The following is a 25,932-nucleotide window of genomic DNA, read 5'->3' on the forward strand; positions in this document are numbered from 1 at the left end:
GCTTACATAAGACTGCACTCCTCCACCACTCCTAATTCTAGATGTGTTGCCCCACAGAGTTGGTGTTTCTGTGCAGATTTCTACTTTTCAAATATGAGCTATGCCACACTAGATCAGCAAGAGGACCAGTAATCAGCAACTCCAGATTGCCATCTCGCTCTATGGGGGTGAAATAAACTTCATTCAATCTTTCAGGCCTTTGCTGAGATGCATCTTTCTCACAATTTGTCCTCTTGTCTGGGAGCAGGATCATCATACCTTAGAGATGGAGCCAAGCTACAGCCACCACCAATGTATAGAAAGCACACTGGGCAGAATTTCCCTTCCTTCCTTTTCCAAACGCTCTGTTTCTCATTGTACTTGCTCCTCAGCCTCCTTGGTACTCTGAAGAACTAGAGCTACGCTAAACTTTACTGCAAGTTTTTAGAATGCAAAATGTGTTCCTCTTACAATCCTTCCGACAAACATCAGCACATAATGGCCATCAAAAGTTACCAGTGCCTTATTTAAGATACACTGGACTTGTATTTTATGGATAAAACGGAGTCTGCTGCTAACTCATCCCAAGAGATGTTCAATATGGTCAATGAAATACTCTCTCCCCATGTCTGCAATTTCTCCATTATGCCCGCCCTAAAACTGTCAAAACCAGTCGTATTTCTTCCACTCCAAACTCAAATAGCTCCATGCTAACTAACCTCTGCAATCCCCAATGGATTTGGATTTTGGGCCTGCTCATACTAAGGCTCCAGACAGTCATCTGTCCTTTTCCAATTTCAAGACATCATCATATACAGGTCGTCACACCATTCTTAAATCTAATAGGTCAGAACCATCGTCTGATCTTTGGTCCACCCAACGTACCAGCCCAGAGACTGATCACCATCACAGACATCTGTAATATCTCTAGCTACTGTCCCAGATCACTGGAAAAACGCCCATGTAAACCCCCTTAGTTAAAGAATTCTCGGCTGAACAAGAACTTTTAGAAAATTATTGTCCTATATCACTTCTCGCCCTTTCCAAAATCTCAGATAAAGAATCAATCATTTTTATTGTGTGGTGATAAGTGCATAATACACAGCTTAACTGCTTACATCCAGGCGCCGGCCAAGCGAGAACTAGAGAGCAATACACAGCTTATAAGGTCTTTCTCTGCTTATTTAGAGGAGAACACATTACTAGATTTTTCACAATTCCGTTCAAGACACTACCACAGTACTGAAACCATGGTTATTCCCAAAGTGGATAACCTCAGATGTATGCTAGAGCAAAACCAATCTGCAGTTCTTATGCTATTAGACCTCTCAGCAGCCTTTGACAGAGTCTTTCCATTTTGCTGATGAGACTGAAGGAAATCGGCACTTGTAACCTTGCACTGAAGTGGTTCTCTTCTATCCTCTCACAGAACGCAGACCACCATATTAATACTATTTGAATTTTCAACAAACTTAATGCCCTGGGGGAGGGGGGGGGGGGGTCCCACAGGTTTCTTCTTTGAGTAATTCAGTTGCAATATCCTGTCATACACAGATGATACCCAAATCAATCATCTCGATCCCAAACAATGCAATTCAGGCCTTTGAGTTTCTGCTCCTACATGAGTATAGTTGCCTGCTGGCTGCAGAGCAACTGCCTCAATCTCAATGGAGACAAAACAGAAATTCTCCTCAGTCTCTTGGTCCACTGCTTGGTGGCCTACTGTATTGGTATCTCCACTCGCCCGTCTCTTTCGTCAAAGATCGGAGCGTTATTAATGAAAATCAACTTACCTTTGGAAAACAAATCAATCAGTTATCCAGAACATGCTGCACCTTTCTTAAAAATCTCAGGAAAACTGTCAATTTCGTTCACTAGACGGCTGCAGACCTATCGTTCATTCAGGAATTACTTCCTGCATCAACCATGGAAATTCTATCTTGGAATTTCAGACTACATCACTCATCGTCTTCGAGTCTTTCGGAATTCAGCTTCCTGGCTTCCCATTATGAAGCATGCTATATTCAAGGTGTTCTGCATGGTCAACAATGTGGTGAACACCATATGGTGAAACAAAAAAATCTCCACTGATCCTACTATGCATAAACCATCATGGTAAAAATGGGTAGGGCAACGAGGCGGGTTGTCGTAGGCAATGAGGCCAGATCGGCACATTCTATGAAGATGCCCTGAGGTACAGAAGTTTTGGAAGACAGGGGTTGTTTATATGAATGAGATATTTGGGATGAACATGGGCACCTCTGCAAAATGGTGTCTGTTAAACATCTGGGATGAGAGATCTAAACCACATGGAGCGGTAATGGATGACCCTGGGACTGCCAATAGTCAAACAAAACATTGCACAACTATGGGGAGCAGAGCAGGCACCACAACTGGGGGATTGGAAGAAAGAAATGGATTGGTGCAGGTTGGCTCAGAAGATAAATGAAGGAAGTGGCGGTCCCCAAAAATGGGCAAAAATATGGGGAAAATGGAATGACTACAGGGGAAATCCTTGTACCCCCCTCCCTTACATTGGGCTCTGATGTATTGCGCTCTATTCAATCCGTATTAAATGGTGATATTTGTAATACGGCTGGTGGAGAAGGCAGAGACACAAGGACAGTTTGACACTGAGAAAATATTGCTTTGACAATGCAAGTGTACAACAGTGTGTTTTTTATTCTTAGTTATATCTACAATAAAAAGATCTATAAAAAAACATGTTTTGAATGATTTGGGTCCCATCTGCCACAGGCAGAATTTCACTCCTTTACCTTCCTTCTTATTCCCTTCACTCCATCGAGGCCTGTTCTTTTTCTTACTTTGCTGCCAAACTCTTGAGCAATTTTCCCCTCCAACTAAAATCCATAGCTTGCCCCACCAGGTTCAGACAAAACCTTAAATAATCAATTCAGTTAATTTTGGTCTGCTAATCTTGGTCATTTGTTGCTCCCTTCCTCTCCCTTCTACGCCTTCCCCGGTACTCAAGAGCACAAGGGTGCATTCAGTTATTTGCCATGCTACACAAAATCTCTAACAATGCATAACTACTTCACATGCTTCCTTAACTCCAGACATGTCCAGGACCCCCTCTGTCCGCATACACTCTAACTTCTAAGGGGGAGGGACAGAAGGAGTAATTAACCTGTCTCAAACCGTAGGGATAGTCCTGCTAAAGCGGCTAGCCCTGGAGCCATCACAAATAACATATTCAACTAATGCCTTGCTGACTTTAGCCTCCAGCCCAAAGCTCTGCTTTAGATTTAAGGGTTTCCGGGTCACTGACACATTGCTATTGCAGTGAGAGTAGGAGATTAGACCATATATGTTTAGTAGATGCGTAGGTACCAGACTGTCTGATAAACAAATCATACATCATTTAATGGAAAACATGCTTCAGTAGATGCCAGTTAGACTAGGTCCACACCAGAAAATAGATAGGGTATCTATCCCACAATCAATTACTCGCTGTGAGTGACAGAGGAGGATCCTGAACTTAGCCTCTGATAGTAGTATCTACCATAATACGGTGGAGACTGCCACACTGAGGCTTTGGCAACACATGCACCCAGCCTGCTAAGTAAATAAAAATATCTCTTTATGTTTTACAGACAACACCTAATGTGCCAGCCTAGTATAGAAAAGTTAGCTCAAACTTGCACTTTGATAATACTTGCACTGCCCATCTCAAACCAGCTGTTACTCTACCAACGTGATAAAGAAACCAGTGGCAGCTGTGCCTCAGACAGAACTTCTACTGCCAACTTGCGAAGCATCATACTAGAATGGGGTCAGGTGGTACTCACCCTGCCAGCATGGTGTAGAGAAGAATTCCTAAACTCCAGATGTCACATCCCATGTCATAGCCCTGCCGCTTTAGTACCTACAAGACGCAAAAAAATATTTCAGTGTTGGTGAGATTGGAGATCACCTACAAACCAGAGAGAAGCAGTAACATTACACACTTAAAGAAAGCACACTAGAAAGCAAACAGGCAGATACAGGTAAGACAGTGGTTCACACAGAGCAAACCTGTTTTTCTTGCTGAAACCGTAACACTGAGGGATTAAGGTAGGCTGCACAAACACTGTCTCTCGATAGCCAGCACCTTCAGCTGCTTTCACAATTAATTGATTATTTTTAAAACTGAGCAGTGATTCCCAAGCACTTCTAAAAAAAGAAGAGAAGCACTGCAAGCTAACGGGTGGGAAACGGGTTATGACTTTATATAATAAATAAAGGTGTGTCTTAACCGCCTTCCTAAAGGAAAAAAGGTCGTTGAGTGCTCAAATGTGGGTCGGCAGCGAGTTCCACAATTTTGCCGCCAGATAGCGAAAAGAGCGGCCTCCCACTCTACAACGTTTAAAGCGGGGCACCGTGACCAAGCACTGCCCCACAGACCGTAGGAGGCGGGATGGTACATAAGGGGTCAGCAGGTTCTCAAGAATTTTCGGAGTGGCCTGTTTTAGAATTTTAAAGGACAGACACAGCGTCTTAAATTGTATCCTTTGAGCCATTGGAAGCCAATGAAGCTTCCGAATGGTCTCCTTGGCCGAAGCAGAACCTTGGTAGGCCGACTAAGGCCCTAGCAGCTGCATTCTGGATGCGCTGCATCCGGATGACTTCGGCTTTATTTGCCCCCGAAAATAGGGAGCTAGCGTAATCCAGACGGGACAGTATGGTGGCCTGAATTGTCATCTGCCTGGTGGGAGCATCAACATTTTTTAGAATAGGTTTGATGCCACGCAAAATGCCGAAGCCGGTGGCCGTACCTTTTTTAGTGTGGCTAATGAAACTGAGGGAAGGGTCTATCCAGACCCCCAGATTTTTTACCTCCGTTATAGGTGTGGGTGTCTTACCCAAAGCCAATGGCCACCACTGATCACCCCATAGTTCACTATTCTTGCCCACTATCAGGACCTCCGTTTTATTGGCATTCAGCTGTAAATAGTTTGCTGTCATCCAGCCTGCCACTGCTGCCAAACCCTCTTTAAACCTGGAGGCAACCTGGCTTGAGCCCTCCGAGAGGGCAACCGCTAGCTGCGTGTCATCAGCATATGAGACCATAACCATGCCCCATTGCTTGGCGACTGCAGCCAGCGGTTGCACATAGAGATTGAACAGTGTGGGGCTTAAAGCCGAGCCCTGAGGAACACCCTGCTTAATAGGATAGGTTTGGGATTGAAAGGGAGGGGTAGAAACCCGGAAGGATCTTCCTGTAAGGAACGATCTGTACCACTCAAGGGCTAGGTCAGAGATACCCGCCTCCTCCAAGCGGCGAAGCAAGACCTCATGCGAGACCGTATCGAAAGCGACACTAAGGTCCAAAAGGACCAGGGCCGCTGTTTGACCAGAATCAAGCATGGATCGCAGATGTTCTGTCATCGCAAGGAGGGCGGTCTCGGTACTATGGGCCGCTCGAAACCCATTCTGGGTGGCAGCTGAGTGTAAATACCTCTGCCCTTTTTCTGGGGAGGAGGATGGGTTGCTTATAACAATAATGAACTGTTGTGCAGTTCCTAGGAGTCTCCCAGAACCTGCATGTTTTGGATGACCTAAATTGAGAACTTGGTGTCCCAACCACTTCCGGATACCCCTACAGGATATGTCAGCCGTTAGACCAGTTAGCTCTACAGTGCCACTACCACCCCAATGTATTCTACAGTGGTGTAGGTAGTCTCTGGCAACCACTGAACATGACAACCCTGATTCCTCATGGATCGTGGAAAACAGTACAGTATGTTTCGCTCAGACAATCGTGCTTGCTTTCTCTCAGAACACACAGGATGGCAATTAGGAAGTTTCAATAAGAAGTTATTAGTCCAGCAACAGCCTGGTGTAAAACTAATGTGCTGCAACAATCAGGAGACCGAAGCATACAAAAGAGATTGTTAGTACCAATATGGTGAACAGTAGATACATTTCTACCATACTGCTAATAAGATGAACAGAACCTGATTGTTTAGAACGAAGGACCCGGTCTCTGCGTCGAGGATGACAACTCGCAAGGGATGTCAGACCACTGTGTGTCGAAGATTCGGCATGCAGGACCCCTGTGTCAGCTTGGAATGAATTCTCCTCTAATTTGTATGGGCAGTGAGGGTCTTTTATACTAAAGTGGTCACTAGGTTTTGTTCTGAATCTATATGTTTTTTTATACAACCATGGATATTTTGAAAACAATCAAATGTTTTGAAAACAATCACTGATGCTTTTCAAAACAAGTGCAATCATGCACAGCTGGCTGTTGGCCAAGGATGAAAAGATGGTGACCCTTATACAGAACAAATGAACAATAGTTACTTACCTGTAAACAGGTGGTTCTCCAGTATTGGTGTCTTTCATAGATTCACATGCCTGAATCATTCCCCGTCGTCGGAGTAGGAGTCTCACGGTATATAAAAAAAGCAATAAAATGCCATAAAATATATAGCAGATAACAGAAATACCAAACCAGGAAGTAAGTAGCCCCAGCTACAGTAGAAAAAACTTCCACCCTCGTGACTATCTAAGTCATTATGTGTTAGTCCAAACTGCAGCCAATCAGGCGACAGCACCCACCAGAATGTTCTCCCCAGAGGCTCAGGCTCTCAGATTTTCTCGCACAGGAGTGAAGTCCCATGCTATTCGAGAGAGTCTCTGGGGGAAGGCGGGCGGGTTGCATGTGAATCTATGAAAGACACCAATACTGGAGAACCACCTGTTTACAGGTAAGTAACTATTGTTCTTCTCCAGTATTAGGGGTGTCTTTCATAGATTCACATGCCTGAATCAGAATAGTAAGCAGTACTCACATTATAACGCTCGTAGACGTCAGAATATCATGTATGCATATAATTAAATATACCCATGTATATAGTAAAGGAGACATGCATAACAGTAATCAACATGTTCTGAGCAAACGTCTAAAGAGCATAAATGAGGAGGTGGAAACAGAGGCTCACCTTATTTGAAAAGATTGCGAAGCACTGCTCTCCCAACCGAAGCATCTGCATCATCTGCCGAGTCCAGACAGTAGTGTCTAGTAAAGGTGTGCCTGCTAGACCACGTGGCAGCTCTGCAGATCTGTCGAAGTGGCACACCAGCAAAAAGGGCAGTGGAAGAGCTAACTGCCCTGGTTGAATGTGCTCTTGGCAAGGCTTGTAAGGGCCTACCAGCCTGTTGGTGACAAAGTCCAATCGTAGAGGAGACCCATCTAGCAATGGTCTGTTTTGAAACAGCACAACCCCGGCGTTGCCGGCCATAAGCCACGAACAGTTGGTCTGTCTTGCGGATGGCCGAAGTTCTGGAGAGATAAAATCGAAGGCATCTTCTAATGTCTAAAGAATGCAGTGCTTTCTCAGCCGTAGACTGTGGGTTAGGAAAGAATGTTTTAAGGACAACAGGTTCATTAAGATGAAAGTCCAGTGGTACTTTAGGCATGTATGTGGGATTAGTGCGCAATACCACTGAGTCCGTGGTGAATTGAAGGAAAGGTGCCTTAGATGTAAACGCCTGAATATCGCTGACCCTCCTAGCAGATGTCAAAGCCAGGAGCAACGATACTTTCCATGTCAGAAATTTCAGGTCCACCTTATGAATCGGTTCAAAGGGGTGTCGCATGAGCTGAGATAGGACGATGTTCAGATGCCATGCCGGAGGAGGTTTTCGGACCGGCGGAAACATGCGAAATAAGCCCTTGAAAAATTGTTGGATGATCCGTACAGAGAACAGGGAGTTTGATCCATCTTGGCGAAACCTAGAGATGGCTGCTAGGAAGACCTTAAGAGTAGAGTGCGCCAAACCCAGTCTGGCTAGATGCAGAAAGAAAGGAAGGATTTGTTCTGGTGTTGCTTGAATGGGATGTAAGTCATTAGCTTGGCACCATGCACAGAACCGTTTCCACTTGAGTTTGTATGTTTTGATCGTGGATGGAGCTCTGGCTTTTGCAAGCACCTCCTGACAATCTTGTGGAATGTTTAGGTGTGCAAATTCCATGTGTTGAGGAGCCAAGCTGACAATTTCAGCGAGTTCGGGTCCGGATGGTATACCCTGCCTTGCTGGGTGGATAGAAGCTGCGGAATGCGTGGTAGTGGTATAGGGTTGCATTCCGAGAGAAGGAGTAGTTCGGGGAACCAGTATTGTCTGGGCCATCGAGGAGCAATTAAGATCAACCGGCATGGCTGTTTCTTCATTTTCCTGATAACTTTCGGGATCAGAGGTATCGGTGGAAAGGCGTACGCGAATATTTGATTCCAGTTCAGCGAAAGGGCATCCCCACACGAGTCCTTGTGGGGAACCCAGCTTGCAAAGAATGGGCATTTCCGGTTCTGGAAGGTTGCAAACAAGTCCAAGTCCGGATGCCCCCACATCTGAAAGATGCGACGTAGAGATGGGAGATGAAGTTCCCACTCGTGAGTGCAGCCCCCGGACCTGCTGAGAGAGTCCGCCAATACATTCGCAATCCCCGGAACGTGGACCGCTGACAGATGAATATCGTGAGTCAAGGCCCAACTCCATATTTCTTGTGCTTGTTGAGATAGTCGGACTGATCTGGTCCCGCCCTGTTTGTTTAGATAATACATGCAGGTGGTGTTGTCTGTCCGTATCAAGACTGTGGCACCTTGCAGAGTCGCTTGAAAGGACTTCAGGGCTAAAAATATGGCGTGTAACTCTAACCGGTTGATGTGCCATTTCATTTGGACCTGGTTCCACTTCCCGCTGACCGTCATGCCTTGGAGGTGTGCACCCCAGCCTGTCATTGATGCATCGGTCGTCACTATGAACCTGGGAACTTCCGTGAGGAAGGAGCATCCCACTTGTAAGTTGGATCGGTGGGTCCACCATGCGATTGCTTGTCGCATGCGAGGTGTAATGTGGAGGATATCTTCGAAAGATCCTGTGGCTTGGATCCATTGGCGGCTGAGTTCCTCCTGTAAGGGTCTCATCCGAAGACGGCAGTTGGGAGTGAGCAGAATGCAGGAAGAAAGCATTCCGAGGAATGACTTGAATATGCGTACTGAAACGCACTTTCTTAGTGACAATGTCGTCGCGAGTCGTTGAATCTTGACTTGTCTTTCTTCTGAAATGAATACTTGGGCAAGGTTGGTGTCCAGTGTCGCTCCTAAGAAGTCCTTTCTCGTTGTAGGTGTGAGACGAGACTTCTCAAAGTTGATTGAGAAACCTAGGTTCTGCATCAGAGACAAAGTTTTTTGAACGTGATCTTGAGCCGTGTCGAAAGAACTGGCCTTGATAAGGCAGTCGTCCAGGTATGGATAAATTTGAATCGATTGCAACCGAAGATGGGCCGCTACTGGGGCCAGCATCTTCGTAAACACTCTGGGGGCTGAACGCAGGCCAAATGGGAGGACCTTGAACTGGAAGTCCCTGCCAGCCACTCTGAACCTGAGAAACTTCCGATGCCGTGGGAAAATCGGTACGTGGAAGTATGCATCTTGAAGGTCGAGTGTTGCCAAAAACTCTCCCGCCGAAAGAAATTGGAGGATTTCCTGAAGTGTTAGCATCCTGAATGTGAGTTTCTTCAGAAACTTGTTCAATGCTCGCAAGTCGAGGATGGGGCGCCACTCTCCTGACTTCTTGCGAACAAGGAAAAATCTTGAGTAGAAGCCTCGTCCCCTCTGATGATGAGGCACTCTTTCGATTGCCCCTTTCCGGATCATGGTGTTGATCTGGACGAATAGCTCCTTGAGGTGCGCTGGATCGGGTCCTTTTGGGGGGCAATTTGGGGGGATTTTTACGAATTCTAAAATGTGTCCTCTGGCTACTACATCCAGGACCCATTTGTCTGTAGTAATTTCGGACCAATTTAAGTAGTGTTGGGATATTTGTCCTCCAATTTGGTTCGGGTTGGCACAAAGTGGTGGCAGGATGCGTGCCTCATTTCTTGTTGTCTCTTCCTCGATAATTAGATTTTCCTCGAGGTTGAGAGTAATTTCCTCTCTTTTGTCCATAGGTTTGTTGCCGGTAAGGCTGAAATCTTTGGTTTCCCTGGGTGGAGGAATAAGAGCGTTGTTGGGCGTATCCTCCTCTATTATTGAAATTCCCCCTTCCTCTTGTGCCACGAAAGGAAGATTTCCGGTACTGAAGGGTACCCAGTGAACGTGCTGTTTCAGTGTCTTTCTTTATTGCCTCCAGGGCCTCATCAACATGTTTGCCGAATAGTGACTCTCCATCAAAAGGCATGTCAATGATTCTGTTTTGAACCTCCTGCCTAAAGGAGGTTGCTCGTAACCATCCTTGCCGTCTAAGAACAGCTGCACCCGCAAGCTGTCGAAAGGCAGTGGCAGCAACGTCCACAGCAGCGTCAATCATCTCCGAGGAGACACACTCTCCTTCCTGAAGGATTTTCTTGGCCTCAGTGCGATCAGGCTCGGGGAGCTTGTCCATGTACGGTGAGATGTCCGACCACATCTGTCTATCGTATCTCCCTAAAATGGCGAGGGAGTTTGCGGCCCGGATGGTCGTGGCTGCAATGGTAGAAACCTTCTTGCCAATGGAATCAAGGCGTCTCCCATCCTTGTCTGGAGGAACAGAGACCTGAGACGTAGGGTTGGAAGATCTCTTCTGCGCTGCCTGTGCCACCACAGAATCGGCTTTAGCTTGCCCGACAAGGCATGCTGGAGAAGTAGTAGGCGCCCTATATTTTTTATCTACTCTAGGGAGCACTGCTGGTAAGGAATTCGGCTTGGCCATGATCTTAAGACCCTCCTTCCAGATAAAATCTATAATTGGAATGGTCCAACTCTGCTTATGAGGGGTAGATTTAAAATCATACAAAAAGCAGTCTTCTTGTTTAGCTTCCATGGTTATTAGAAACCTCCTAGTTGCTCTATCCATGATCTTGTGAAATGAGGCAACGTCCACGGGTGGGGACTCAGAAACAGTAGGCTCCGCCGGAGAGGGTGTGTTCGCATTGTAATCCTCATACTCCGACGATTCAGAGGCTTCATTCAGCTCTCCTTCTTCCTGATCCTCCTGTTCCGAGAGCTCCTCTTCTCGTGGCTGAGGAGATGAAACTGGTGACGTAGGCAACGTTGAGCGACTGTCCTCCAACGCATTAGAAGCCCTTGGTCGTGTCCGCGGAGAGAGGGAAGGCCTTCCCTGCGGCAAAGGTGTAGACATCACTGAGTCACCAGACTCAGAAGGTGGGAAACGTCTATAATAGTCACTGAGCATGTACTGCAAGTTGCGGAATAAATCTTCAGGCAGTTGCCTATCAGTGTCAGGTCTGTCAGCCCGCGGAGCAGGCTGAACGTCCTCCATGTTATCCTCAACATCTTCCTGAACTTTAATATGGAGTTCGGATGGACTTCTAGCTGGCCCAAAATTTTCGTCTTCATAGGATCCCTCCTCATCTGAATCCAAAAGCTTGTCAGGCACCACAATGGTAGTAGAAATAGAGTCCACAGTAGCTCTCTTTTTTAATAAAGTAGCAGTAGTCGCAGGAGATGGCAATGGAATCCCTGCTGTCTGCGCAGACCAAACCTGCAAAGTAGTGCAGCTTGAAAGAGGCGGCGTCAACGGGACGTCTGTATACTGCTGACAGTGCTGTCTCGTCGACGGAATCGTCGTCGACGGGGTCGTCGACGGGGTCGTAGACAGTAGCTTCGTCGACGAGTGCTTTGCCGTCGACGAGGATCTCTTCGTCGACGAGGTCGTCGACGGTGGTGTCGTCGTCGAGGCCGTCGACGGTGGTTTCGTCGTCGAGGCCGTCGACGGTGGTTTCGTCGTCGAGGCCGTCGACGGTGGTTTCGTCGTCGAGGCCGTCGACGGTGGCTTCGTCGTCGAGACCGTCGACGGTGGCTTCGTCGTCGAAGTCGTCGACGGTGGCTTCGCCGTCGCCGTCGACGGGGGCTTCGCCGTCGTCGTCGACGGGGGCATCGTCGACGGAGTCTTCGTCGTCGACGAGGATTTTACCGTCGACGGGAGGGCCGTCGACGTCGATGTTCTCGTCGACGGTGCCAATTTTATCGTCGACGGGGATCTCAAAGATGAAGATGACAAAATCGTCGACGGTACCTTGGCCATCGTCGTCGGGGCAACTGTAGACGACGAGATAGGCCTAATCTGGACATGAACCAGTGTAGGCGAAGAAGCTGAAGACATGACAAGTGTAGGCTTCGGTGAGGAGAAAGTCATAGTGCAGGTGGTAGAAGTGGCCACATGAGAAGAAACACAGTCCTTCCTTGACGTTGAAATTGTCAATAATGGCAACTGAGGAGGCACAGATTTAGAAGATTTCTTAGGCACTGTCTTAGTCCCAGACTTCTTAGAGGGCGTAGAATCCCCTTTGGAAAGTGGGATAACTTTACTTGAAGAACTAGGCCCAGGAGCATCCTGGGAAGATTTAGACTTCTTAACCACCTTCGCCCTCAGAGATGAAACATCAGTTTCAGCCTTCCTCTTAGTTGATAGAAATGAAGAGCCGGAACCACAACTTCCTACCTCAGAGACAGGGTCATCCTTGTTCTTTAGTCTATTGAGCCACAATAGAAGGCGCCCTTCTCTATCCTTGATGGTCTTGGAGGGGAAAGTCCGGCAGATCTTGCACTCCTTCACCTCATGATCAGGATAAAGACAATACAAACATTTCTTGTGGGGGTCCTCCTTGAAAAGTCTTGGCTTCCCACAAGAGTCACAGGCTCTAAACAGGGATTTAGATGAAGACATCTATGAAAGTTGAAGAAATTAGTGATATAGAAGAAAAAACTGAGCAGAGCTCAGGGAGACTCCCTTCACACAACGTGCGGTAGAAAATCTGAGAGCCTGAGCCTCTGGGGAGAACATTCTGGTGGGTGCTGTCGCCTGATTGGCTGCAGTTTGGACTAACACATAATGACTTAGATAGTCACGAGGGTGGAAGTTTTTTCTACTGTAGCTGGGGCTACTTACTTCCTGGTTTGGTATTTCTGTTATCTGCTATATATTTTATGGCATTTTATTGCTTTTTTTATATACCGTGAGACTCCTACTCCGACGACGGGGAATGATTCAGGCATGTGAATCTATGAAAGACACCCCTAATACTGGAGAACTGCTGCGCCTCGGGACATGTTTATGTACTTCAGGTACAGGGATTGTGACAGAATACTTAGAGTCTAGTATTGAGGAGATAAGAGCAAGCTACTAGGTAAAAAGTCACCTGTTTAAAATAGTTATTGTCATGTGGATGGGACAATATATGTAAAGATGGGACTTTCCTAAAAGACATGACAGTACATTCTCCTTGAACAGAACTAGGATTTCAGGCAACAAACTATTTCTTCTTATCAAGGGGATCTTCCTTATAAGTTATAAGCACTGAACAGAAAAGCAAGCCCATCTCTATAAACAGCATAGACGAAAATACCTACAGTGTACTATCCAAATAGATTATGAATAGAGGCTTCCCACATCTGGTCATCTGCTTTGGAATCGGTGTCAAGGCAATTGTGCGTTGTTAAAGTATGTTTGGACCTCCAAGTGGCTATTTTACAAATAACTACAATGGAAAAATTTTGTTATAAAACTGCAGTAGCTGAACTACCTCTTGTAGAATGAGCTGTCGGACTACCAGGCAAAGTCTTGTTAGCATTACAGTAGCAGAGTAAAATACAAGGAACAAAAGAGAAATAGACTGCTTAGAAGTAACAAAACTAGCTTGTATAGGACCATAATTAACAAATGGAAGGTCCGATTGCCTAATATCTTTAGTTTTATCAAAATAAAACGTTAGAACCGTTTTATGGAAAACAAAGTCCTTTCAGCTGGAGTAGAAGGATTCTGAAAGGTGGTTGGAAAGGAGATTGTTTGAATTACAAGAAAACTTAAAGACAACTTTAGGAAGAAAACTAGGGCGGGTTCTCATAACCGGTCAGTGAAATAGAGTGAAAGATTACTTACAGCATACAATTGTAGTGAAGTTCCTATATTCCCAATAGGCTCTGCGCATTAGAATAATATATCCTATAGATTAGACGTAGGACTGAGGTCGACTAGGTCCCTATTGAATATACTAGACTTAATTGTGTGTGCCAGCTAGCTCAGAGGTCACTAGAAACTTTCTCGAATTCACAAGAAGGGATTAGTCTCTGACAACCGCATAAACATGACAACTTTGTTTCCCCAAGATAAAATGTATCTTCAGAGTCGTGGAAACAATAGATAGATATTTCTCTCAGTCAATCGAGCATGCTTCGTTTCACCAGAGGTGCAGAGAAATAGATGGACGGGCATTTTCAATAAAAGGATTTATTGAACAGTCTTCTTTCTCAAGTATAAGAAATTAACTGCTACAATCGTAACACTGGTTGTAAAATATAAGGCATACAGTATAAATAGTAGAATAAAATACTGTAAGAGCATTGTATGGTTCCTAAACCATAGATGAATACATACATAAATAACAGAGGCTAAAAGTACTCAACTGGTGCTTCTAAAATGCGCCTACCCCGGTGTACCTAACCTAAGCTTAGTACGAGGGAAGTAGTAAGTGAGGTGTAGCATAAATATAGTATTCTTTTGCCAAGAATCTGTCCAAGATTTCTCTTAGGGTCTAATCAGCTCAGTACCTTAGTTTAGAATGAAGAAGGTCAGTCTCGGGACTCTATTTCCCATCAACCTGCAAGGGTAGCCTGGAAACACTGGAGCTGGATTTCTCATCAGGAGAAAAGACAGCGTCTCCCTCAGTGCGTCTGCTGGAGGGTCGGCTTCCTTCGGCACTTGCTATAGCAGGCTGCGTCGGGCAAGTAGATAGTCGAACTGCTCCAAACCACCGTGTGTTTGCTTGGGCAAGTGTGGGCATATTTATACCTTGAAGGTGCGGGGTTTGACGTACAGTTGGACATAATAACGTCATCAAAGAGTCTCAGTTCTTTGAAAACTCCATGAGTTCTTGGACAAATCAATATTCAAGCAAGGGGAAGTCCCTAGCTGCTGAAGCGGAGTTTTCCAAGAAATCATTTTGGATTTTCGGAACTAGTGGAAGTAGCCCTGCTGTATTTGGACTGCATGAGCTATGCCTAAATATGGTTATGATTTCTATGCCTATATAAGGATATGGTGATTTATACCTATATAGGGGAATGAATCGGGAAAATTACAATAGGGCCCTAAAATGATACATAGCACAACCATTTCCTGGAAAACCCCATTCACAAAAGAAGTCTTGTAGGACTTGTACTAGCCTGTTTACAGAATCTGTGTGTGCATTGAGGATTTCTGGTAGGCAGACTGCTGCGATGTGCAGGTTCCTCAAGATAAGACATCTCCAAAATGCCTGTGCTTCTATAAACAGCGGTCTGGACCATGAGCCTCAGCGTTTCTCGATATAATAAATTGTTGTGCTGTTGATTTTGTGAATGATGAGAGAAGACGTAGTGAAGCTCAGTAGAAACTACTTAAGGCCAGCTGAATCGCTCAAAACTCCATGAAGTTGACCTGGTTGCCTTTTTCTTTTGAGAATGAAAAACCTCGGATCTGAAGACCATCCATCGTTTGAGACAGGGCTTCAGGCTGACGAGGGAGAAACTTCAGCAAATTTGATGATTGGCACCACAATGGGAGGGAGTGCATAGTGGTCCGCGAAATAGTTAAAATTTCTTCCCAACTGCCTAAGAGTTGACACCACTGGTCTTCCAGGCATTATTTCAATGGCCTTATCTGTAGAAGGGCGTTTGGGATCAAAAACATGTAGGAAGCCACTGAGCTCAGAACTGACTCGGTATGACAGTCTGGCGGGCGTTTTGACAAGGAGTTTACTGACTTCCAAACAAAGCAAATCTAGATAACATTTAGAAGGTTTCTTCAGTGGAATGAACAGTGGTGGTGACTTGAACCTCAGACGAAAGCCATTCCCTACAATATTCAACACCCATCTGTCTGTTCTCTTTGCACTGTACCAGATGATTGCTGATGCTTCATCCTACAGGAATGGCAAATGGAAGAGAGGGAAGAAGACATTCACTGTTTGGAGGGCTTTCCTGCGCTGCTAATGTTGGAACGATCTGTTGCAAGGCTAAAAGGAATGTCTTAAAGGAATGTCTTTTGTAATTCTTACATCTCTCTAAGCCAACTGTTTTTAGAGTCTCCAACTTTCAAGTGCTGTATTTCTGCATCCGCATGAGCTTCAAACAAAGTTGAAAGTACGGCTTGAAATCCTTTGTGGAGCCTTCAGCTCTAAACCTGAGAGATGGAACCATGAAGTTTGGCCTAGAGCGAGACCATGACAATAGCTATGGGCAGCTAGGTTGGCAGCATCAGCAGCCGCACTACTCAACTGGTTAGGTATCATCTTAACCTCTGAGTTCTTCTGAGAAATCTGGTCTGTCTTCTCAAGGTATCACATCTTGAAATCACTGAACAGTGTCCCACAGAAACCTATGGTACCGTCCTTGAAGACGAGTTGCACTGGCTGTTTTCAGAGCAGTGCTGCTGTACTGCAGAACTTCATGCCAACCAAATCCATCTTCATACTTTCCTTCTTAAGATGCAAAGTGGAGGATGACTACGTGGATGATGTTTTCTAGCTGCAGCCACTATAACAGCCATGAAGAGGATCTGCATTCATGAATTGAGGGTCCTACTTGGCAGAAACTGAAGTGAAGAACAACTTGACTTCAGGTTCAAGAAGTCCTGGAACAAATATCAGTAAAAGACAAGCAGTGAATTGAGGATGTAGCATCTCAAGGATGACTGAAGAATAAGGTTGGACCAAGCTTGTTGGCTCTTCTCACCAAAACCTTATTGAAGTTGTAGATGTCATCAAGAGGGGAAACCCTGACTGGCAGCGAACCCATAAGAGTCAGATTAGTGGCGAACTGAAGACAATGTAGTAAACTAAGTGCAATGAAAGGATCTAGCGGGCTGTTAAGATCGAGACTGGAGCATTAACCTGGACTGTCGAGCAGTTCTAGAACTGCTCCTAGACTCAGGATGGGAAGGAGTCAAAAGATGAGAATGGTGAAATCTACTCCTACTCATGGAATGTCTCCTCAGAGATCTGGTTCTTGTCCTAGGTCTTGGGCTATTAAATTGTGCCATCAGAGATTTAGCTGGGGGGCAATCAGAGGAGGCAAGATCGGAGGAGGCAGAACTGGCTTAGGTAGAACTGGTGAAGGATGTGCTACAGGCTGCGTAGGTTGAGGTGACTGTGATGGAACAGCCTGTTAGTAAAGTTAGGACTCCTAACTTTACTACTCCTAAACTGAGAAAAATCCTAACTTTAAGACTTTCGGTATTCACAGAAGGCATTTAGGAGTCCTAAAGTTAGGACTTCTAACGTCTGAATACCGAAATGAGTAAGTGCCTTCTGTGAATACCAAAATATTAATTCTGTGATGGTGGTTGCCCGGCGACGCTTCGCGATCCACTGGTTGGCCCAACAGGGCCCATCACTCACGAAGTGGAAGACAGGCCTGCGGGAATGGGCACTGGCGGAGGAGGGACACATGTGGAACACTAGGAGGGATGGCAAACTACCTGAGGTCCTACTGGCGTGGGGGGTAATGCTACAGGAGATGGCGGGACAAGACTCCCAGTTGACACAGACCAGTTCCGGGACAAGGCCCTCTGGACAGGGGGAGGCCCCTGAATACATACAAAGTGACCCAACTCAGGGATAAGGCAACAAACTGCATCACTACGGGCCTGGCAGCAGAGGGGGTGGGGGTGGGGCGTTAGGGGGAGTTGGAGCGATTGGGGGAGTTTTTTTCCTTCGTTCCTAGCTGTACAAGGTGTAGTGCATTTGAACGAATCGACAGTTGCACACGTAGGCGCCAATGGAAGCTTCGCAATTTTACCGATGGATATATGACTGCTTTGGCATTGTGGCTACACTACAAACCACCTCAGCGGAGGCGGTCCAAATGTATGGCTGTACCTAGATTGTTTTCATGATTCGGAGATGCAAAAATAATGAAAAACAAAAAGTTAGTTCTGTGAATCGGGCCCAGAATATCCACCAGAAGGAAAATGCTACTTACCAGTATGCATCTGTTCTTGGCATGTAGAGCTGCAGAGTTGCACACTGTGCATAGATCGCCACCTAGTGTTGGGCCCAGATGTTTGCAGTTTGTTGTTGTCCTGAAAAGTTCTTTGGAAGTCACAAGATAGGTGACTCCTCCTTAGGACCACATTGCGCATGGGCATCGGCTCCATCCCCAGATTGTTTTTCGCCATTAGGGAAATGATGGAGCTTTGCAAGAAAGGAAGGATGCCCATGTAATTTGTATCTCAGATAATACTGGAACAGAAAAGGGTAGCCGGGGAGGCGGGTGGGCGTGTGCAACTCTGCAGCTCTACATGCCAAGAACAGATGCATACTGGTAAGTAGCACTTTCCGTTCGAGGCATATGAGCTGCAGATTGCACACTGTGCATAAATTGTATAGCAGTACCCACTCTTAGCGGCGACCACCCTTATCTGTTGCAGTATTTTGGAATAATGTTTTGAGAACAGCCTGGCCCACATTAGCTTGTTGTTTTGTTTGCACATCTACACAATAGTGTTTTGTGAATGTGTGCGGTGTAGCCCATGTAGCTGCTCTGCAGATGTCATCTAGGGGAATGTTCCCTAAAAATGCCATTGAAGCCCCTATCTTTCTGGTAGAGTGGGCTTTAGGAGGAACAGATAGCGTACGTTTAGCTTTGTGGTAGCAGATCTGTATGCATTTGACAAGCCATCTAGCTATCCCAGATTTTGAAATGGGATTGCCCTTGTGTGGTGGTGAGAAAGACACAAAAAGTTGTTTGGTCTTGCGAAAGGGTTGTGTTCTTTCTATGTAGTATAGCAACGCTCTTTTGACATCTAATGTTTGAAGAGCTCTTTCTGCTACTGACTGTGGTTGCGAGAAGAAAACGGGCACTTCCACAGATTGATTGAGATGGAATGGAGAGAGGACTTTAGGCAGGAATTTTGGATTGGTACGCAGAACTACCTTATTTTGATGCATTTGCGAAAAGGGTTCTTGAATGGTTAGTGCTTGTAGTTCACTAACTCTGCGCAGGGAGGTAATAGCTACTAGGAACCTAACTTTCCATGTTAAAAAGTGTAATTCGCATTTGTGTAGGGGTTCGAAGGGAGGCCCCATTAGCCGTGTGAGAACAACGTTTAAATTCCATACAGGTGAAGGTGGTACTCTGGGAGGAATTATTATTTTAAGGCCTTCCATAAAGGCTTTAATGGCAGGCACTCTGAACAGGGATAGATGTCTGTTTTGCAGATATGCTGCTATTGCAGCAAGATGTAGTCTAATAGACGTAAAGGCTAAGTTACATCTTTGAAGATGTAGTAGGTAACCTATGATGTGTTGAATAGTCACATCTAAGGGATTAATATTGTTGTTTTGACAATATATCGCAAATCGTTTCCACTTGGCTGTGTAACATGCCCTAGTGGTAGGACATCTAGCTTCTTTAATAACGTTCATGCAGTCTGGAGGAAGGTTTAGATACCCAAATTCTAGGACTTCAGGAGCCAGATCGCCAGGTTGAGCTGAGCTGGGCCCAGGTGTCTGATTTCCATGGTTCTGCGTTAAGAAGTGTGGAGACAGGTGTAATTTTTGGTGTGGTACAATAGACAGTTGCAGCAGTGTGGTGTACCACGGTTGTCTTGCCCACGTTGGAGCAACTAGGATGAGGGTCAGAGAATGCTGCTGTAGTTTGCGTACTACCATGGCATGAGTGGTAGAGGTGGAAAAGCGTACGCAAATTTGTTTGACCAATTCATCCATATCGCATTGCCTTTGGACAGTGGGTGTGGATATCTGGGGGCGAAGCTTGGACATTTTGCGTTTGTGGGTGGCAAAGCGGTCTATCTGGGGTTGTCCCCACATCTGAAAGAATGGCTGAAGAACTTGCATATGAAGTTCCCACTCGTAGGTCTGTTGTGTTTGGCGACTTAACAGATCTGCTATAGTATTCTGTACTCCTGGGACATGTTGGGCTAGAAGGAATATGTTCTGAAGTATAGCCCACCTCCATATGTCCTGTGCTAGTTGAGATAGTTGCATGGAGTGCGTGCCTCCTTGCTTCTGTATGTAATATATTGCTGTCATGTTGTCTGTGCGGACTAACACAGCTTTGTTTGCTACTTGCTTCTGGAAAGCCTTTAGTGCTAGGAATACTGCTAGTAACTCCAGATGATTGATGTGGATTAATTTTTGTTGCGGTGTCCACCTGCCTTGCATGTGTGTTGCAGCAGGTGAGCTCCCAAGCCGGAGAGCGATGCGTCCGCAGTTAAGATTATCTGGGGAACTGGCACTAGGAACGGTCGTCCCTTGGAAATGTTTTTGGTGTTCCACCACTGCAGAGAGCGAGGAGTCCGAACGTCTACCAACACTAGGTCTGTTAAGTGACCTTGAGCCTGGTTCCATTGACATGATAAGCACTCTTGTAGCGGACGCATTTGAAGTCTTGCATGGAGTACTATAAAGATGCAAGAGGCCATCATTCCTATGAGTTGCATGAACACTTGTGCTGGAAAGGGAGTGTTGTAGCTGAAACATGGTTAGATTTTGCATGCTGGCTATCCTTGCTGGGGTGGGATAAGCTAGCGCTGTTGAGGTGTTTATTGTGGCACCTAGGTACTGTTGTACTTTGGATGGCTGTAGATGAGACTTGGTGTGGTTTATTGTGAACCCCAAGTTGTGGAGCAGCTGGATGGTGGCATGAGTGTTTTTTACGCACTGATTGTGAGCGCTGGCTTTTATGAGCCAGTCGTCGAGGTACGGGAAGACATGGATGTGCTGTCTTTGTAGATGCGCTGCAACCACTGCCAAGCACTTGGTGAACACCCTTGGTGCTGTTGTGACTCCAAATGGGAGTACTTTGAATTGGTAGTGCTGCCCGTCTATTACAAATCTGAGATACTTCCGGTCAGCTTTGTGAATGGGAAAGTATGCGTCCTTGAGGTCTAGAGTAGCCAGGAAGTCGTCTTGTGACAAGAGAGGAAGGACTTGCTGGAGTGTGACCATGTGAAAATGGTCTGACTGTATGTATATGTTTAGCGGTCTGAGGTCTAAAATAGGCCTTGGGATTAGAAAGTATAGAGAGTAAACCCCCTTGTTTTGCTGGTGCAGAGGAACTAGTTCTATTGCACTTTTTTTCTAGCAGAGATACTACTTCTTGCTTTAACAGTGACAGATGTTCTTGTGACATTGGATGCTGATTGGGTGGTATGTTTGGGGGGCTAGATGTTAATTCTAGACAGTAACCTGAGTGAATAATTTGTTGCACCCACCTGTCTGATGTGATGTTGATCCAGGCAGGCAGGAATTGTTGGAGTCTTCCCCCCACAGGAGTGGAATGTTGGGGGGGAAGGGGAGGAAAGTCATTGGGTAGGGGTGGAGGCAGAACGGGAGGTGTTGTTTTTGCCTCTGCCTGTGTTTTGGTTACCCCAGTAACCTCCTCTTTGGTAGCCCTTAGTGAAAGTGAATTGGCTAGGGGTTTTGTAGGAAGAGGCGGGACTTTCTGAGGAGTAGCCTCTTGTGTTGCCTCTGTACGATGAGCGACGAAAAGAACGTCTGGGAGCTTGCTACTGCAAGGCTCCCATAGATTTTGCTATGTTGGTGTCTTTTTTCATTTTTTCTAAAGACACGTCAACATTTGGGCCAAATAAGTGTGTCTCATCAAATGGCCGATTAAGGATGGAGTTTTGCACCTCAGGTTTAAAACCTGAAATACGTAGCCAGGCATGTCTACGTAGTAAGGTGCTGGTATTGATTGCCCTTGAGGCAGTATCTGCAGCGTCTATGGCCCAACAGATGGATGTATTAGTGATATTTTTACCTTCCTGTATAAGTTCATTAGCCCTGTATTTGTATTTGTCTGGTAGGTGCTGCATTAGGGACTCTAGTTCGTCATAATGTGCCCTGTCGTATCTTGCCCGCAACGCTTGGGTGTTGGCAATGCGCCAGATGTTAGCTGCTTGTGCCGCAGTTCTTTTGCCAGAGGCGTCAAGGAGTTTAGATTCTTTGTCTGGTGGTGAGGCTGCACCTGTTTGGGAATTAGCACATTTACGTGCATTGGATACCACTAAAGAATCTAATTGTGCTGGGCCTTTAATATAAACTGGGTCTGCAGGGGAAGCTTTATATTTTTTCTCAATGCGGGGATTGAGGACCCTAGCTCTAACGGGGTCTTTAAAAACCTCTGTTGCATGCTTGATGACCACCTTAAGCATTGGTAAGATGGCAGTAGACCTTTGTGTGTTGTCAAAAGTGTCTAATAGGAAGTCTTCCTCCACTGCATCGGTGTGTAAGTCCACCCCATGATATTGAGCAGCCCTCTGGACTAGTAGGTTAAAACCTATGGTGTCCTCTGGTGGGGAAGGTCTGGAAGGGTAGACATCTTGTGGGACGTAAGGCACATCAGGGGTGTTGTAATCATCCCATGGATTAGGTGACTGAGGGGGACTATTAGCCTGTGCTGGGTAATGTGCGCCCCCACCTTCATAATCAGAATCTGCGAGTACATCATCTTCTGGATTAGAAGATGGTGTAGGTGAGTGCTGTGGTGGAAGTGGTGTAGGAGTAGGAACAGTATGGGGAGGTGGTGGAGAAGGGAACCTTAATGGAGAAGTTGCAATGTCTCTTCTTTGCAGGGGGAGGAGGTGCTGGCGTCTCAAGTGGTATCTTCTTGGAGCTGAGAGTCAATTGTCCAGTTTTAGGATCCTTTACAAGAGTTTTTTGTTGTGGATCCGGTGTAAAAAGCTCCTGTGAGCAGGGTAGATCCGTTGGCGTCGAAATTTTTGGCTCCATAGGTTTTTTAGGCACCGAGTCGGTAGCTGGCTTAGGAGTGTGCCCTTTCAAAGTGTCTTTTACGGGAACCAGTTTTTTCGATTCCGAGAGTTTTTTCGGCTCCGATGCATGTGAATCTGGAGCTTTGGTTGATTTATTTTTTTTACTCGGCTCTGAGTGCGGTTTCGGCATCGATGAACCGCTGCCAGTCTTCGGCGCCGTGTGCTTGGGTGTCGAAGCAACGGTGGACGTGGAAGAGGAAGATGGCTTTTTCTTCGGTGTCGGTACTGAGTCGGCACCGGAAATAGGCTGGCTCGAGCCCGAGCCGCCTGAAGGCTTTATGGGCTTCTTTGCCGAGCCTGAAGGCGGGGCGTTGGAAGCAGTCTCTCGGTGTGCACCGAGCCCGAAGGTGAGGGTGTGACCGAAGCCTTTTTTGATGGTGTCGAGGAAGGGGTGGGGTCGACGGTCTGACTTACGACCCGTTGAGCTTGAGTGACTTCCTCGACGTTAGAGTCTTCGGCATCTGAGGATCCGATACTCTTCTCGGCGTGCTGGGGTTCTGGCACGTCGACGCCCTCTTCGAAGATGTCGTCGGGAATCGAAGCTGACGAGCGGTGAAAGGCACAGATTGCACACCTCATGTAGGTCGGTGTGGGGAAACTTCGACCCACATTGAGGACACTTCTTGAATGGCGTCCTTTCCATGAGCCAGAAAGTGAGGTCTAAGTAGGCCCGAAGGCCTTCGTCGAAGACCAGAATCGAAGACTTCGAAGTTGGTATAGAATCGTGTCGTGGATCGCGATCGAAACAATACCGTCGAACTGGGTGAGGATTGCGCGCCGAAGGAAATTCGGTTCCAAACCGGAGCGCAGGAAACACATGCGAGCCCGATGGCGGAAAAAACCAATCTGGGGATGGAGCCGATGCCCATGCTCAATGTGGTCCTTAGGAGGAGTCACCTATCTCGTGACTTCTAAAGAACTTTTCAGGACAACAACAAACTGCAAACATCCGGGCCCAACACTGGGTGGCGATCTATGCACAGTGTGCAATCTGCAGCTCATATGCCTCGAACAGAGTGTTACAGACGGTAAGTAGTCTGTTCTTCTGATGGATACTTCTAACCTCAGATTCCTCATCTTTAGAAGAGATGCCAAAGAAGTACATCCCCAGGTGGTGGGTCAGTGAACTGGCTCAGACCAAAAAGTCCGGCAGAAACAAGCGGGCAAAATGCCCCACTTGACTGACCTGATTGTCCAAAGAACATATGTACCAATGCACATGTAGCTGCCCGACAAATGGACAGGCATTCTGTGTGCCAGTTCTAAAGTGGAAGCCCTAGCTCAACTGGAATGAGCGTGTATGCCTTCTGGAGGTTGCTTCATTGCTAGTGAGTAGCAGATCTTGATGCAGAGAACAATCCATCTAGAGATGGTCCATTTGTGAACTGTCTTGCCTTACCCTGCTTCAAAGAATCCTACAAACTGATCATCCACAAAATGTTCTTTGGTGTGAGCTATATAAAAGCATAATGGCTTTTTAGGGTCCAAGTGATGGATTATATATTGCTTGTTAGAGGAATAAGGTGGAGCAAAGAATGCAAGGATGACAGACTGCTTGACATGAAATGGAGTGACTACCTTCGGACGAATGGAAGCTCAGGTTCTCAAAACTAACTTATCTGGGAAGAATGATGTAAATGGTGCGTTGACAGTGTTTAGCTTGCTTACATACCTAGATGATGTTATGGCAATGAGAAAGACTGATTTCAACATCAGAAGTGATGGGCACCTGTGCAGTGGCTCAAAACAGGTGCATATCTATTAGATGCAAACTAATTTCAAGTCCCCTGGTGGCATCACAAATGGTTTTGGTAAAAATAAATGCTGCATACATTAAAAAAATCTCATCGCAACAGACTGATCAGGCAACTGCAAAAAGTCAAAGGAGCCGATAGATAGCCTTTAACAGTGTCCAAAGCAAGTCAATGTGGGGCCCGGGACAAAAAAATAAAAAAAACTTCAGACAGCTTGACTTGTAGTGGGCCAATGTGTTGGGTGCTACACTAATCCACAAATGCATCCGTGGCATACACACAGATTGTATGGAGAGCTGCCTTGTTGCCAAGGTAATAGTGCCCTCTGGTTGAAGGAAGTCCGTGCCACTGCTCACTCTCCAATCAAGAAGCTGCAAATTGTGCATGACAGGGTGCAGTACACTGCCCTGCTGTTGCAACAGAAGATCCTCCCACACTGGCAGCTTGATCGGAGGACAGAAACTCATGGCCAGGAGTTTTGGGTACCACGTTCTCCTGGCCCAGTCCAGGATGACTTAGGCCCGGTTGTTCCTGATATTCTTCATAATTCTGGGTAGGAGAGGCAGTGGCGGGAAAGCATACAGAAGTAGCAAGCTCCACTCTAGAAGTAAAACATATCAGAGACTGCTGCCTTGGAAACTCGAATGTGCAAAAGAGCGGACATTCTGCATTCTCAGCAGTGGCTAAAAGATTGAGCCACGGTTTTCCCTATTACTAGAAAATGCTCTGCACTGCCTCCAGATGAAACTGCGATTTGTGATCTGCTAAGTGTGCGGCTGAGTTGGTCTGTCTTAGCATTTAAAAACTCCGCCAGGTAGCTCATCAACAATTCCCTGCTGGTCCAACCATTTCCTGAAGCGGGGAGCCTCCCAGTATAAGACCCATAACCCAATCACTGCACTTTTTGCAGTAGCTCATGGTGGTGGTGTTATCCATGAGCACCTGCACAAGTCTCCCTTTGAAGATTTACAAGAAGGGCTTCAGAACCAAGTGAATCACCCTCAACTCCAACAGGCTCTCCAACTCTCTCCGATGGCCATACTAACCTAGAAAGGATGAACCTGTCACCGCTGGGTGGAGAAGGGAGGAGACTGCCAGTGACCCAATCGCAATCCAGTATCCACTGCTGCAAATCTGTTGCAGTTACCTACAAAATTTAGACACAATCAGACAATCCCCTGATTCTCTGCCCACTGTAGAGCCTGCATGCACAAGCTAGTATGTTTAGCCAGCAGGATACTGGAGGAGAACAATCCCAGTAGCCTCAGAACCACCCACCCTGAGATCCAGGACAGAGACAGAAACACGGAGATCATAGCCTGAATGTCCTGGATTCCCCACTCCAATAGAAAGGCATAGAGCTGTACTGTACCCAGAATAGCTCAGATGAAGGAGAGCATCTGAGAAGTATATACTTTTC

The 25,932-nt window shown here is 46.2% G+C and overlaps 1 protein-coding gene across 3 annotated transcripts in view; it reads right to left on the bottom strand.

Moving 5' to 3' along the window:
* The window catches only part of RPS6KA1 (ribosomal protein S6 kinase A1), an 844,361-nt gene that overhangs the window by 77,998 nt on the left and 740,431 nt on the right, over positions 1-25,932 (bottom strand). For all 3 annotated transcript variants that reach the window (XM_078682639.1, XM_078682641.1, XM_078682640.1), the window contains one exon: positions 3,789-3,865. In XM_078682639.1, coding sequence (XP_078538765.1) covers positions 3,789-3,865 — 77 coding nt within the window. The remainder of the gene's footprint in view (positions 1-3,788; positions 3,866-25,932) is intronic.

The sequence above is a fragment of the Lissotriton helveticus genome, chromosome 3_1, assembly GCF_964261635.1.
Source record: "Lissotriton helveticus chromosome 3_1, aLisHel1.1, whole genome shotgun sequence".
Lineage (NCBI taxonomy): Eukaryota > Metazoa > Chordata > Amphibia > Caudata > Salamandridae > Lissotriton > Lissotriton helveticus.